This window comes from Doryrhamphus excisus, linkage group LG13 (assembly GCF_037039965.1).
Source record: "Doryrhamphus excisus strain RoL-2023G ecotype Guam linkage group LG13, RoL_Dexc_Guam_v1.1, whole genome shotgun sequence".
NCBI classification, from domain to species: domain Eukaryota; kingdom Metazoa; phylum Chordata; class Actinopteri; order Syngnathiformes; family Syngnathidae; genus Doryrhamphus; species Doryrhamphus excisus.
This window is the reverse complement of record NC_136369.1, coordinates 17181168-17197500: the sequence shown is the minus strand read 5'-3', so window position 1 is coordinate 17197500 and position 16333 is coordinate 17181168. Positions and strand designations below refer to the sequence as shown.

At 39.5% G+C, this 16333-nt stretch overlaps 1 protein-coding gene and 2 non-coding genes across 3 annotated transcripts in view; all 3 read right to left on the bottom strand.

Moving 5' to 3' along the window:
• LOC131139875 (trans-1,2-dihydrobenzene-1,2-diol dehydrogenase-like) overlaps positions 1–4271 on the bottom strand; it is a 6012-nt gene extending 1741 nt beyond the window's left edge. Inside the window, exons 1-6 of the mRNA XM_058089814.2 lie at positions 4182–4271; positions 3998–4109; positions 2246–2409; positions 1860–2112; positions 455–579; positions 155–305 (exon numbers count right to left, since the gene is read on the bottom strand). Of these exons, the coding sequence (XP_057945797.2) occupies positions 155–305; positions 455–579; positions 1860–2112; positions 2246–2409; positions 3998–4109; positions 4182–4271 (895 nt within the window). The remainder of the gene's footprint in view (positions 1–154; positions 306–454; positions 580–1859; positions 2113–2245; positions 2410–3997; positions 4110–4181) is intronic.
• A 9230-nt stretch (positions 4272–13501) lies between these two features.
• trnaw-cca (transfer RNA tryptophan (anticodon CCA)) lies at positions 13502–13573 on the bottom strand. The gene has a single exon. It is a non-coding gene; the product is annotated as a tRNA-Trp (tRNA).
• Positions 13574–13746: 173 nt separating this feature from the next.
• trnaw-cca (transfer RNA tryptophan (anticodon CCA)) lies at positions 13747–13818 on the bottom strand. The gene has a single exon. It is a non-coding gene; the product is annotated as a tRNA-Trp (tRNA).
• Positions 13819–16333: the final 2515 nt, after the last annotated feature.

Sequence of the window (16333 nt, the reverse complement as noted above, 5' to 3'; positions counted from 1 at the left end):
TTGCTACACGAGGCAGTCAACCCATATGAAAAAGCTCTCAGTATGATGCATTGTATTTCTACACCACTGCACACCACAATACAAAACTATATTCACTCTGACAAGTGCTGCTAATGACGTGTCCATTGGCCTTATAAAGATGCGTTGTTGTTACCTTTAAGCAGACATTGCCTCACTTCCTCAGCTTCGTAGCGAAGTCCAGTACTGTTGGTGAAGTTCAGGGGGAGGGCAGGTTCTGGTAGAGGATAATCGCTCACTTTTCCGTTAACCACCAGCCTGGTGGGACAATGCATGGGCCCGCACACCTATATAACACCAGACATAGTGATGCAATGATTTGAGGCTACTGGAGGAAATTCAAAGCACTTTAACAAACATTTATAAGGATTGCTGTTGTACAATATAACAACCATTAAGTGCTCCTCTTTGCTCGCCTTTGCATTGTTTCACTTACTTGAATGGATCCCTTGGTGCCGCTAATGACGGCGTCGTTGGGAAGACGGACAGCGATGGAGAATGTGCACACAGCCATCCTCTTCTGGGAAAACTTCATCACCACGACCATTGACTCGTCCACTCCTTGTGATGAATATTTCAAAAAGACACAAGTTCTTTAAATATCTTTACTCATCGCCAACTAGTGGACAAATTGAAAAAAAAATTGAAATCTTACAATAATCTTACATTTTGGGAATCCAAGGAAATACAGTTGGAGGATTCTGGAAGATCTAGAAAGCTTTTTTGTGTCGGTTATTGTGTGGAGCTGCTCTATAGGAGTCTACAATTCATTACAAAGGGAAATGAGAATAATAGGTCCCCTTTAAGATAATGATAAGATCAGTGGGCCAGTTTTGGTCATGAGGGGTCAATGTGTCAGCTTTCGTGTAGCGCGGTCATTTTTTTATTATTTATTATTTATTATTTATTATTTATTATTTATTATTTATTATTTATTATTTATTATTTATTATTTATTATTTATTATTTATTATTTATTATTTATTATTTATTATTTATTATTTATTATTTATTATTTATTATTTACCCACTGGTAAAATTTTAGCTACTGGTATATTCATTCAATACATTCAATAAAGAGTGGTCAGCATTTATTTTACAATAATAAAGTCATAATATTAAGAGAAAAAAGTTATAAATTAATGAGAAAAATGAGAATAATATTGTAATATTATGAGGAAAAATAACATCATTATAATAGCATCAAGTTGAAAAAAGAAAAAAGGTAATATAAGAAACAAATAAAACAAAGTTGGAATTTTAGATTACGTTAAAATTAGGTTGGGAGAAAAAGTTATAATTTTATGTGATTAAGGTCAAAATGAATGAATTAAATGATACTATTACAAGAATATTATTATGAAGAAAAAACAAAATGAAGTTTTTGATCTTAGCATATCTACATGTGTTACTCTCCAAAACATCATTTTCCTTGTCAGTAAGTGGCCCTCGTTGGAAAAAGTGTGGACACCCCCGTTTAGAAGATCATTAGGAGATGATTTCATGTTGAAATATGTGAAGATAAGAAAACGGCAGCTCTAATGTTGAAGGTTATCTGGCTGTGGGACAGGCAGGTCCACATTCGCTGTCAGTCTCGTCGTATTACAGCGCCGCTCCCGCGGGAGGGATTTGGATTAGTCTGACATTTTAAAAGATAACTTTGGGCTTTTCCACGTGAAGAATTCCTCCCTGATGTGTTGGAATATATATATTTTTTTTTGAATGAGGGGGGAGCAATTCATGTTGAAAGTTTGCTCAGCAGCATCAGAGGATAAGCAGCTTGTAATCACAGATCCATGGAGGGTGGTTAATGATACTAATCCCAAAAAGCTGACTCATACCCGAGTCAAGCAGCACCCCCGTGGCTTGGATAGACTCCGGCCTCTCCCCGTCGAAGACCATCAGGACAAACTGCAGGCAGTACATGCCGATGTCCAGCAGGGCCCCGCCCCCGAGGTCCTTCTCCACCGAACGCGGGATGCTGAGTTGAGGCGAGCCGAAGTAGGCCTTGACCAGCTTCACGTCCCCCACGGAACCCTCAGCCAGCACCCGGCGCACTTCAGTGTACGCCGGGAAGCACCGGGACCAGACGGCCTGGGAGGGAGAGCGCGGTTTTATCTATTATCCAATTACGCCAAAACGAGGGCCCACATGCTCAATTATTGCACAACACAGCCGCAACAGAACCAATGTTGTAAAAATAGCTGTGCAAGTGGACGTTACGTACCTCCATCAAGAAGACCTTGTTCTTCCTAGCGGCACTCACGAGGTCTTTCACCTGCCTGGAGTTCATGGCGAAGGGTTTCTCACAAAGAACATTCTTGCCAGCATTGAGGAAGAGGAGGCCCACTCGCCAGTGTTCTGTGTGCAGCACTCCCAGGTAGACAATGTCTGAGGATGACATGCAGTGCTGAAGCGTATGAACGTGCATTGTGTTCTGGGTCCTTATGGTGTATTGGATCAATGTATAGGTCCTCTGTTGTATGTGTGTTATTGTATTTATTACTGCTACCAGTAGATGGTGTTGTATACTTGAGAGTTGAACGTGTCCAGACATGTCCATAACATGTTTTCTCAGCATGTGTGATTAGCTAAGACAGAACCCGGCTATTGTATTCTGCCTTCTGATTGGCTGTGGACCATTGTGGACCGATCTCCTTTGTGCATCACTGCCATGTTAGCCATTATGGAATACTTTTAATGAATCTTTGGTTCATGGAGGACTCGGAGGAGCAGTAAAACATTACAACAGGAGAAAAACGTTTAACAAGTATACAAAAACGCTACTGCCGAATTACACCGGGACGAGGCAAGTCAGAAGAGTGATATTGATTATTAAAATCCAAACAAAATTTGAACTTTGAGAGTGTTTGAACCACGTAGAAATGTGAGCAAATGTATAAATGTTTTTTAGAGCCTTTAAAATAAATAATAATTGCAAACAAATACGGGTTGCTACTTTGTGGGCTATTTTGGGAACCTATCTGCCAAAATAAACAAAAAAACAGTGTAAAATTAAATATATATATTTTTTATTAAATACATTTATTTTATATTTTTATATTAATTACATAAATACTTTTAAAAATTATTTTAGAATATTAAATAAATATAAATTTCCTTCTGCTCTATATATTTTTTAATTTAGTAAAAAGGCGTAAAAAAATGTAAAGACACTGCTTTGTGTGTTTATTAGTTATTGTTTTATTGTTTGTATATTTATTTACATATTTTATTATATATTTATTATGTATAAATATATATTATATATATAGATTTTTGCTATTTTGGAACCTATCTGCCACAATAAACGAGAAAACAGTGTAAAATTATATATATGTATTTTTTTTATTAAATACATTTATTTTATATTTTTATATTAATTATATACATTACTTTTTATTTATTTTAGTATATTAAATAAATATCAATTTACCTCTGCTCTTGTTATATATTTTTTTATTTAGTAAAAAGGCGTAAAAATGTAAAGACACTGCTTTGTGTGTTTATTAGTTATTGTTTTATTGTTTGTATATTTATTTACATATTTTATTATATATTTATTGTATATAAATATATATTTTTGGCTATTTTGGGAACCTATCTGCCACAATAAACGAGAAAACGTTATTAAATACATTTATTTTATATTTTTATGATAATTATATACATACATTTTTTATTTATTTTAGAATATTAAATAAATATAAATTTCCCTCTGCTCTTGTTATATAATATATTTTTAATAAAATGTTTAATTTAGCAAAAAGGCATAAAAAATGTAAAGACACTGTTTTGTGCGCTATTAGTTATTGTTTTATTGTTTGTATATTTATTTACATATTTTATTATATATAAATATATATTTTTTAATATATATCTTTATATATTTTATTGTTTGTATATTTATTGTTTGCATCCCTTAGACCGGCCAATGATTGAATGAACATTGACTGCAAAGCTTTTTTTTGCCACGTACCAATGTTTGGGTCCTTAGCCAGCTCTTCATAGCTGCCGTACACTTTGAGGACGCCGTGCTGCTTGGCGAACTCTTGCGCCCGCGCCAAACTCCTCGACGCAATCGCCTGTATCTACACAAACAAAAAGTCGTCCATTTCATTCGCGGCGAGCGAAGACGAGACCATGAGGTTGTATATACGTACCTGGTGATGCTCAGCAGGAAGAGTATTTAGTGCCACGCTGAAGTCATGACCGATCTTCCCTGCGCCGCAAAGTCCCCATCGGATGGCCATTTTGGAGCAACTATGGAGGTGTGACCTTGGCGGGAAGAGCTGTCACGCTTCTGAGCGTGGTCTATTTAATTGTTGGAGAAGGTCACGTAACAACACACGTAATGATGGTGTTTTTTTTGCTGACTCAGGCCTTGCCACGGTTGATAACTAACCATATGTAACCGGGTCATGATACATTGCGCCGTGATTGTACAGTTTAATGTTGCACACAGCGAGCAAAGGTTCTGTGTGACCCAAAAAGGAGATAATGATTAAACCATCTCGGTGTTAGTAAGCTGAGCTAGGATGACTATGGGGAAAAAAAAAGACATCACCGCTTGCCCTTGAGCTAAATATTATACTTCCTGTATGGTAAACATGCTCCCATATGCTGCCAGAAGGGGGCAGTGTGTTGTCAGCAGTATGTGGACTTCAGGTTTCAATGTAAAGGATTAAGGTGAGCTTTGGGGAAAAAAATAAAAAAAATCTGAATTTGAAATAATAATTAAAAATTGTATATATATTATATGTTTTTTTTTATTTTTTTTCCCAAATTTTGTGATTTGTTGGGCCTACCAATCTCTAACTTGTCTCATATAAAAGCAACTATTCTCTTATCTTTTTAACTATAGATTCCGGATCACATTGTCTCAGCTTTACATTGAAACAGGATCTCTTTTTTTTCGTTTTGCGTTTCCGCCTCCGAATGAATCCAAGGAGCTCATGTGTGCTGGCGTCATCATAACAGCAAGGTAGCAGCTGGGCAATTTGTATGCAAATTTCTGTGGGCTTGGTCTCATATTCTCACCTATACTGTGCCCCACTCGCAACTAAGTTTTATTTTGGGTGGAACTTTTGGAAAGAATACTACATTATTGAACCCTAAGGACCATAATGGCTTGATGCTATATGTGTACTTCTATTTAGCCCTGGTTAAGGTATAGACTGTTGCAATGAAGAATTAGATCTAGCCCACAGTTTTGTACAAGTTAGTTCCAGTTACTGTCATGTGGAAGTATTTAGTTATTGTGTCTACTATTTAGGTGGTATTTTATGCTATTAAATTCAAATGAATGACATTTAATACAACACTGATGGCCTTTAACGGAACAACAGACTACAAATGAGTCACTCACTAATAGGAGTCATTTTCTGTGAACTTTTGTACTTTTTCAGAAACTAGACCAATAACAATGTATTTTTACACAACTTTCATGGTAAAAGTTAATAAAATTAAAAGTAATTTGTAAAGAAAATGTCACAAAAAACGATCTTCATAAACTAGTAACATTATGATCATTTAGTGGAGCTGCTCTAATGATTGACATGTAGAGCGCCCAGTGACATCATGAACACTGACTTCAATATAGTATGAAGCACAAAAAGGACCATACACTTCATCAGTGATGCTGATATAATGATTGACATATAGATAAACTGTGTATAGACCGCCCCATGACTGCATGAACACCGACTGCAAAGCTGGCATTTGACAGTTTTGGAATGTCTAAAAACGCAGAAAGATATAGGACAAGCATATAGTGACATGCCGACCAATCAGTGGCACTGTTGTAATGACATGACATGTATAATGATTGACATGTAGACCGTCCAATGACTCTATGAACAGTGGCCGTGACAGTATAGCCAGAACATGCAAAGAAAGCACTCACATAAACACACACTTGGAACATCATGACCAATCAGTGGTGCTACTATAATGATTGACATGTAGACCGCCCAATGACTCCGTGAACAGTGACCGTGACAGTATAGCCAGAACATGCAAAGAAAGCACTCACATAAACACACACTTGGAACATCATGACCAATCATGAGCACCAGTAGCACCAGTGGTGCTACTATAATGATTGACATGTAGACTGCCCAATGACTCCGTGAACAGTGACCGTGTGACAGTATAGCCAGAACATGCAAAGAATAGTAGTGGTGTTAGTGGTAGTGGTATAGTAGTAGTAGTATAGTAGTGGTGCTACTATAATGATTGACATGTAGACCGCCCAATGACTGCATGAACAGTGACCGTGAAAGTATAGCCAGAACATGCAAAGAATATTAATGTTGGTAGTAGTAGTGGTAGTGGTATTGTAGTGGTATAGTAGTAGTATAGTTGTGGTGCTACTATAATGATTGACATGTAGACCGCCCAATGACTCCATGAACAGTGACCGTGACAGTATAGCCAGAACATGCACAGAAAGCACTAACATAAACACATACTTAGAACATCATGACCAAATAGTGGTGCTACTATAATGATTGACATGTAGACCGCCCAATGACTCCGTGAACAGTGACCGTGACAGTATAGCCAGAACATGCAAAGAATAGTAGTGGTGGTAGTAGTAGTGGTAGTGGTATAGTAGTAGTAGTATAGTAGTGGTGTTACTATAATGATTGACATGTAGACTGCCCAATGACTCCATGAACAGTGACTGTGACAGTATAGCCAGAACATGCAAAGAACAGTAGTAGTGGTAGTAGTAGTGGTAGTGGTATAGTAGTAGTATAGTAGTGGTGCTACTATAATGATTGACATGTAGACCGCCCAATGACTCCATAAACAGTGACCGTGACAGTTCAGTCAGAACATGCTAAGAATAGTAGTGGTAGTAGTAGTAGTGGTAGTGGTATAGTAGTAGTATAATAGTGGTGCTACTATAATGATTGACATTTAGACCGCCCAATGACTGCATGAACAGTGACCGTGACAGTATAGCCAGAACATGCAATGAAAGCACTAACATAAACACACACTCGGAACATCATGACCAATCAGTGGTGCGACTATAATGATTGACATGTAGACCGCCCAATGACTGCACAGAACAGGAAACATGGCCAAAGACAATACTGTCAGCATGTGTAAAAAGGCAGGAAGACATAGTACACACACTGAGTGGTATCCAGACTAATGAGTGGTACTTTGACTACCCCATGACTGCATAAACAGCCCATGTCTAAAAACGCAGGAAGCAGGAAGGACCAATCAGTGGTGCTATTATAATGATTGACATGTACACCGCCCAACAGCGGCTCCAAGGCCAGCCAATGACAGTAGTCGGAACGGAATTCTTTATGCTCTGAAAATGTCAAGGGCAACGTTGACATCAAGACAAAGCAAGAGAACAAATGTGGCGAGTGCGAACGCGAAGGTGGAATCTAACACGGCAACCGGGTTTTAAATTGGTGTGAAGCGACTCAGGTGCTCAGGAGGTGGGAGACCCCCACCTTTGCCAAGCGCGACTCCACTCTTTTCTCAAATTGACGGCGGTCAGGCGTTCTAATGGAGCCGTCCTATTTGCAGGGAAAAAGAAAGAAAGAGTGATGAGGCATCTGGTTCCCAAAGGTGGCAAGCGGAAGGAAGCCTCATTAATTCAACACGGCCAGGACGACCGCCCGCCCGCCCGCCACCGCCATCACTTCTCGCTGTTTTTTTTTTCTTATTTGATTAAGAATTCATGCATCATCTCCACTAGGATGTGATGCATGAATGACATCTGATGGCTCGCCAGCAAACTCAGCACTTAGTTATTACATTCATCTTAAAGCAACAGTATGGAATACATTTGGTTGGCTTTTACAAAACGGTGGCGTTACCATGGTGACCCTGCGATTAACCTACTTTCATGGATGGTGATATCGGGTGGACCAGCCAGGAACAGGTAGCCACATCATAGCTACAGTATATAATGTTAGCATATGGCAGCTTTATGCATCGGCTTAATATTACAAAGGTACATAAGCTAAGATAAGGTAAGATAAGGTACAAGGAGCACTAGCAAAAAACACCAAATATCATAATAACACCAAATATACGTATATACAGTATATACTATTTAATATATATAAATACAAAAAAAACTATAAATTATACTAATGATTATTATTATACTTATATGATATTCTAAATACCATATTAAATACAATAAATCAAAATTTGAGTTTTCATCAATACAATGGTAGCAATTTTTCAGCAGTAATGGACTGTAGAAAATGTAAAACACATAACAAAAGTGCAAAAAAAAAATTGTACATTTTTGTAGCGGCCTTTTTAATTGCTTAAATAATGTTTTCCAAATTCCTTATCTTTACTGTTATTTTTATTATTGTCATTTTGATATTTTTATAATTAGATGTATTCATATCTTATCTTTGTTTGTTGATTGGCTACCCGTTCATTCATTCATTCATTTTCTACCGCTTATCCTCATGAGGGTGGCGGGGGGGCTGCTGGAGCCTATCCCAGCTGTCTTCGAGCGAGAGGCGAGGTACACCCTGGACTGGTGGTTGGCCAATCACAGGACACATATAGACAAACAACCATTCACACTCACACGTTTTTGTCATAAATTGTATTCATTCATTCATTCATTTTCTACCACTTATCCTCACGAGGGTCATGGGAGTGCTGGAGCCTATCCCAGCTATCTTCGTATAAAAAAAAAAACTGGATCCCATGCACTCAAAGTGAACATTCATTCATTTTCTACCACTTATGATGCTGGAGCCTATCCCAGCTGTCTTTGGGCAAAAGGTGGGGTACACCTTGGACTGGTCCCCAGCCAATCACAGGACACATATAGACAAACAACCATTCACACTCACACGTTTTTGTCATAAATTGTATTCATTCATTCATTCATTTTCTACCGCTTATCCTCATGAGGGTTGCGGGGGGTGCTGGAGCCTATCCCAGCTGTCTTCATAAAAAAAATAAAAAAACACAAAGTGGATTCCATGCACTCAAAGTGAACGTTCATTCATTCATTTTCTACTGCTTATCCTCATGACAATTGCGTGGGGGTGCTGGAGCCTATCCCAGCTGTTTTCGAGCCAATCACAGGGCACATATAAACAAACAACCATTCACACTCACACATTTTTGTCATAAATTGTATTCATTCATTCATTCATTTTCTACCGCTTATCCTCACGAGGGTCGTGGGAGTGCTGGAGCCTATCCCAGCTGTCTTCGTATAAAAAACAAAAAAACACAAACTGGATCCCATGCACTCAAGTGAACATTCATTCAGTCATTCATTTTCTACCGCTTATTTTCATGACGGCCGCGCGAGGGTGCTGGAGCCTATCCCAGCTGTCTTCGAGCGAGAGGCGGCGTACACCCTGGACTGGTCTCCAGCCAATCACAGGGCACATATAGACAAACAACCATTCACACTCACACTTTTTTGTCATAAATTGTAAAAAAAAACAAAACAAACAAACCCACAAACTGCATCCCATGCACTCAAAGTGAACATGTTTCCATAAAACTGTGCCCCCGGTGTTCTGTGCTAGAAGACATCCAAATGTCATAAAGAAACTATAATTCTATAAAGACATTGCCCGCCTTGTCCTTGGCGATGTTATATGAAAATCCAATACGGGGCCTGCAAGGTTACCAAAGGTGATAAACAACAAAGAAGTTTATTGATGTAACAGCACACTTCCTTTGAATGTAATGAATGGGGATGCTATAGCAGATGCAGTGTGGCTAAACTAGTTACCATTTAACAGCTCTGTATTTCATCAGCACACTTGATGTTAATGGGAAATAAAAAGGACCAGAGAGAGGCAGCCTAATCCCACTTTGATTGATGCGGATATGCACGGGGTTCTCCCCGGCTCCTGATGGAGGATGTATGTGTGTGTGTATGTGTGTGTATGTGTGTGTGTATACGAATCTATTGCAGCTACAAGAGCAACCATCGCTCCTCTTCTCAAGGTCACTGCAGAGAGGAAGGGTGACAGGCGGCTCGACGAGCGCCACGAGGTGCCGGCCATTTTGAGGGTGTGATGAGTCCGGCGAGACAGACAAAGAGAGAAGTAAGAAGTCGTCTTTTTTCTGCAATACGGTATGGTTTACGCTTATTTAAAAAAGCGTGATTGAGGGAGGAAGAAACGGGAATGGGAACCTTTTTGAGGCGGCCATCATTGTGGCGGCGGCCCCCTTTGAGCGTCCTATCTCTGTCTGCAGCACACACACACTGGGAGGCTGATCTGTGGCGCCAGAGCGGGCTTGGACCACAGCTGACTTAGCAGCCCTTCATCTGGGCACACTGTACTGATTGGGGGGGGGTGGGTCGGGGGGGGGGGGGGCAGGGCTATTCCATCCAGTTATCATTCTTCATTCTATGTTTCTCCAAATCCACATTGGCTATGGGGTGTGGGGGGGTGGGGGGGGGTATGAGTCCCCATGAGACCTCAGAAAATGGACATACTTAGAACATGAACATAATCCATTCTAGCTGGATGTTCCACATTTGATTCATTTATATTGTCAATTAAATTCCCCATCATTAATAATGGAAAAAAAATCCAGTTTTTCAATGTTTTTGGGTACAAATAAGTTAACCGTTGTTAATATTAAACCACTAAAACACTCATAAGGGCTTAACTTTCACTTTCATTTTCATTCATTCAATGTTAGACTGCAGCACTGTAAGCAAATATAGTATTATTTGTTATTATTATTATTATTATTTTTGTAGGGCGGTCAAGTGGTTAGCGCGCAGACCTCACAGCTAGGAGACCAGGGTTCAATTCCACCCTGTCAAGTTTGCATGTTCTCCCCGTGCATGCGTGGGTTTTCTCCGAGTACTCCGGTTTCCTCCCACATTCCAAAAAACATGCTAGGTTAATTAGCGACTCCAAATTGTCCATAGGTATAAATGTGAGTGTGAATGGTTGTTTGTCTATATGTGCCCTGTGATTGGCTGGCCACCAGTCCAGGGTGTACCCCGACTCTCGCCTGAAGACAGCTGGGATAGGCTCCAGCAACACCCCCCCTGACCCTTTTGAGAAAAAAGCGGTAGAAAATGAATGAATGAATGAAAAATAAATAAATAAATAAAAAATTGTAAACTTAAATTATATTAGGAAAGCAGGAAGTGAACAAATGTAACAGTTACTGATTGTAAAAGTACCAGATGGAGGGGTAGGATTTAATAAGCTTTGCTTCTTCCTACTCCTTTTGGACATGTGGAACTGTGAACTGATGCATGTTCAATTGAAATTAAACCATTACCATTACCATTACCATTACCATTACCATTACCATTACCATTACCATTACCATTACCATTACCATTACCATTACCATTACCATTACCTCGCCTGTGCTCTGTCTTACACTTAGGCCAGTACAATGTACTTGAATATCTTTTATCCTTTATCCCATATAACTTCCTCAAGATTTCATTCCACAAAAAGACAATTGATTGCACATGCGCCACCTAGTGGATGCATTGTAAATTACAGTTTGATAAAAATCCATGAAAAAAATTTGACAGGTGACCAGTTGGCAAGGTTAGACTCCAACCCGGCTGATCCGGATAAGCGTCAAATAGATACATTTTAACGTAATTACACTTTTGAGGATGATTTCTGTTTGTGTCTCACTGAAACCCGATGTTCCAAACATCTACATCTAAGACGGGAAATATTTTGCATTCTTATCCCTAAACGCCCCTCAAATGACCTCATCTCTGCATCTCTAAGCAGAAAAACTGTCTGTAAGCTCCTTTTTACTTTGATGTAACACTTGCAATGTCTCGCTGGGCTGTAATCATTTGTATTCATAAAAGCTAATGATTTGTTGCTCTCACGGACCAAAGAAATACAAAGCTTTTATTAATGAGGGTAGTTTTTTTTTTTTATGATTACAAATGCACTCAGATATATTCCACAATGCTACGATCTGATGGAGCTGAACAGGCTTTTAATGAACAACAAATAAAGCCTTGTAAGGCAGTTTATTGTCTTTGGAGTCAGTTCATCTATCAGTGCAGTTGGAGTGAGACTCCACTAGCTACGCACGGTGTCAATCTTGTCTAAAGACATTTTACTTCCTGTTGATAATACCTTGTGTGGTCGTTTATAACCATCAGAGACATTTGCTGACAATTTTTGCTGCTGTTTTTCTTTGTTTTCATTTTCTTCTTTTCTATCCCCTCCTGCTCCGATTCGGAGGCTACAAATTTACATTCAACTAAACACACTAATGATACTGTTTGTATTTTTTTTTTAACTATAGGGTCAGGAAAAATGATCTGACAAATTTGTAGGTTAAATAAAAGGCAAATAAAGTAAAGATAATTCATATATAAAAGTATATATGTAAAAAGTACATATAATGCCATTCTGTTTCAATTATGTTTTAAAAATTAAATCAGTTCTATCGGTGCAAGGTCAGCCGGTTGATTTTCGTTATATTTGATTTTCATTATATGTACTTTTCGAAAAATAAAAACACTTTTTTGTTTCTTTACTTTATTTGCCTTTTATTTAACCCACAAAACTTTGCTGGTTTTCCTAACAGTGCCACAATTTGGTGTATTTCTGAGAAAAAATACTAGCATAACAACACCATAGGGGTGCATGTCTTTGTGTCTAGTTCAGGTGTAGAAGAGTTCGTTAACACAAATAAATACGTACAGTACTGCAAGTGATACAGCGCTCTCGGCATTGAACAGGGGTTTGGATTACATATGGTAAAAACCTTCAAATTACAGATTTTCTCTGCAATTGGCTGGTGACCAGTCCAGGGTGTACCATACCTCCTGTCCGAATTCAATTGGGATCGGCTCCAGCATACACATTGTATTTATTTGCACATTGCATTGCATATCGCTGCCTCGCTCTGTTTAATTGCCTGATAGCGTTTTGTGATATTTTTATCAGCCGTCCTGTGGCAGAAAGAGATGAGGGTGTTAGTGTGTGTGTGTGTGTGTTAGTGTGTGTGTCTTAACGTGTCACGCCTCAGCACACCTCTGACAAAAGAGCTGCCCATTTGCTGTGGGAAAAAGCTGCCGTTTCTGTGCACCTGCATATCCAACCGTGTGACCCGACCTCACAGCCGTGACATCGGTCGCAACATCCGCACCCAATTGTCGTCTTGATGATCACCATCAAACTCCTCAACATTACGCAACCCTGCGATGAATCAGAACTGGTCGCTGTGCACTAAGCAAAGTCCCGAAAGTCCCGACCACAACAAATGCTACATTAGTGGTGAAGGAAATTCATTCATTTTCTACCGCTTATCCTCACAAGAGTGCTGGAGCCTATCCCAGCTGTCTTCGGACAGGGCCAATCACAGGGCACATATAGACAAACAACCATTCACACTCACATTCATACCTATGGACAATTTTTTTTCTTGTCGGATTTTATTTTGAGAATGTACCACACTTTGGACATCCCTAGCATAAAACTGTACAGTTTCTTGACCCCGATGTGACTCGACCACGCAACCTTCTGATCTGGAGTCAGACGCGCTACCATTGCGCCACAGGGTCCTGTTGTGACTACCATACTTTTGTGACCCCCGACGTGACCGGCACACGCAAATTTCAACTGAAAATTTTGACTTCATTTTTGTAAAGTTATGATTTGCAGTTGTTAATTTTCTTGTCAGATTATATTTTGAGAATGTGCAACAGGCCACACCTAGCATAAAACTTCCCTTTCGTGACCCTGACGTGATTTGAACACGCAACCTTCTGATCTGGAGTCAGACGCGCTACCATTGCGCCACAGGGTCCTGGTGTTGTCTATGTCTCTTTACGTCATTCATTCATTTTCTACCGCTTAGCCTCACGAGGGTGCGGTGGTGCTGGAGCCTATGCCAGCTGTCTTCGGGCAACTGGTGGATCAGTTCACAGTTCCACATGTCCAAAAGGAGTAGGAAGAAGCAAAGCTTATTAAATCCTACCCCTCCATCTGGTACTTTTACAATCAGTAACTGTTACATTTGTTCACTTCCTGCTTTCCATAATACAGTTTAAGGTTTTTTTTTGTTTTTTTTTAATAATGTACCTCGTACCAAAGTACGAGGTGATATGACTATACAATGACATTATGTGTACCATAGTAACTGTCAATATAGTAATGGTAATCTATGTCCCTGTTTATTCGTAAACCTGATTGTCGTGAGTCATTGATGTGACAGTCAATACTCGAGTCCACACGTCTGCAGATTACCGAACCACTAATGTGAACGTAGTAAATTGTAGTCTCCAGTCATAGTGACACAGAACGACAACAATAGCAGGATGAAGTGACAATGCCAGAGTCCGATACACAACAAAACGTACTTACTGGACATGCTGACCAACTTTAAAACCACACAAGACAAGATCACTCATTTTTTTTTCCCGTTTTTTTTTGTGGGGGAGGTTGTGGGATTATGAAGCGGAGTTCACCTCACTGAGATCTCTCCAAATGGAATCATGTTTTATGCGGTGGGAGGGGGTGGCGGGGGATTATCGAATTCGTTCGGCAACTCCTTCCGCACAGACTAAGACGTTTCATTGCAGACACTCCGCCGGCTGATTGGACACAGCCGGTTAGTCACACTATCTCACAAAAGCAAACAGAATCTTTCCCAAAATAGGTTGGTGTAAGGCTCCGAACTTTGGAATAAGTAAATTATAGAAGCTGCTTGATGTTTTATGTTTGGTACTATTTTTTAGCCAGTATTTTCTGATCCGTAATGCAATACAGTCGCTGCAGCCTAACATAATAGAATTATTAAATCCCCATTTCTGGTATTGTCTTATACTATTTATACCAAGTACTGCTTGAAATTGAGTAATACCTCATGACATGAACGCACTCATTGTTAGAATAAAATGTAGACATAATAAATATAGCGTTAGTTATCACCCTTATATCCATTTACTTAGACAATAGAAAGTGTTTGAATGTGCTGAAGAAGGAATGTTCCCGTGACCCTTATCAGAGACCCCCAGTGACCCCCAGGTCCTGGGGGTGCCTGGATGCGCCAATGGCAACCCTGCAGATGCTCATGTTGATCCTGCAAGAATTTGTCAAGATAAGAACTCGAAAAATAATAAAAGTAATTACTCTCACATATACACACACACATAGACAAACAAATACAGCTTGTGCAACTGTCCCCCCCCCCTTAGGGTTGCACGACCATGTAGTAGGGACCCCGGAAAGAGAATAAAAAGACAGGAGTGTGAACTGCATATTCCGAGTGGGGCGGCATGCCACTGGGTATGTTGTTTCACTCTCCTGGCTGCGAGTAACTTTGAATATTGTTGTCTGTCTCGTCTGTATTTCTGTATTTAAGTGTTTTCAAAAGTGTCACAGGAGTTTGAACCTGACACTCATCTGCTCTGTAGCCCATTCATTCGGAATGTTGACATATTACTTATATTCATTTACTTTGGAATGCTGATGCTAATTACCAGTGCAATTAGCTAATGATGGATTCAGTGTTATATAATGCAAACAATGCACGCAATAGAAAGTGTTTGAATGTGGTGAAGAAGGAATGTTCCTGTGACCCTCAACAGAGACCCCCAGCGCCCACCCAAGTCCTGGAGGTGCCTGGATGCGCCAACAGCAACCCTGCAGATGCTCATGTTGATCTTGCAAGAATGTGTCGAGATAATAACTCATAAAACAATAAAAGTAATTACTCTCACATATACACACACACATAGACAAACAAGTACAGCTCGTGCAAATGACCCCCCCCCCCTCCAGAGTTGCACGACCATGTAGTAGGGAGTGTGAACTGGGTATGTTGTTTCACTCTCCTGGCTGCGAGTAACTTTGAATATTGTTGTCTGTCTCATCTGTATTTCTGTATTTAAGTGTTTTTAAAAGTGTCACAGGAGTTTGAACCTGACACTCATCTGCTCTGTAGCCCATTCATTCGGAATGTTGACATATTACGCATATTCACTTATAAGCGCTTCAAGCAAGGTTAAACAGGAAACATCCGGTAAACAGTGTTTACTTTGGAATGCTGATGCTAATTACCAGTGCAATTAGCTAAGCTTAGCATTGATCCGACACACATCCGACCATCTTACATTCTTCTCACATAGCACACTCACATAGCACAATCAGAGTTGGGCAAGTTACATAATACTGAAAGAGACAGGAACACAGTTGACTGTATGATTTGTTGTTACTCACACAAAATCAGCGGCTATCACAGCCAGTAAAACATACGATACACCCCACAATGCAATATTAGTTCATGTTATTATTGTTTATTATTGACTAGATCTAGCCAA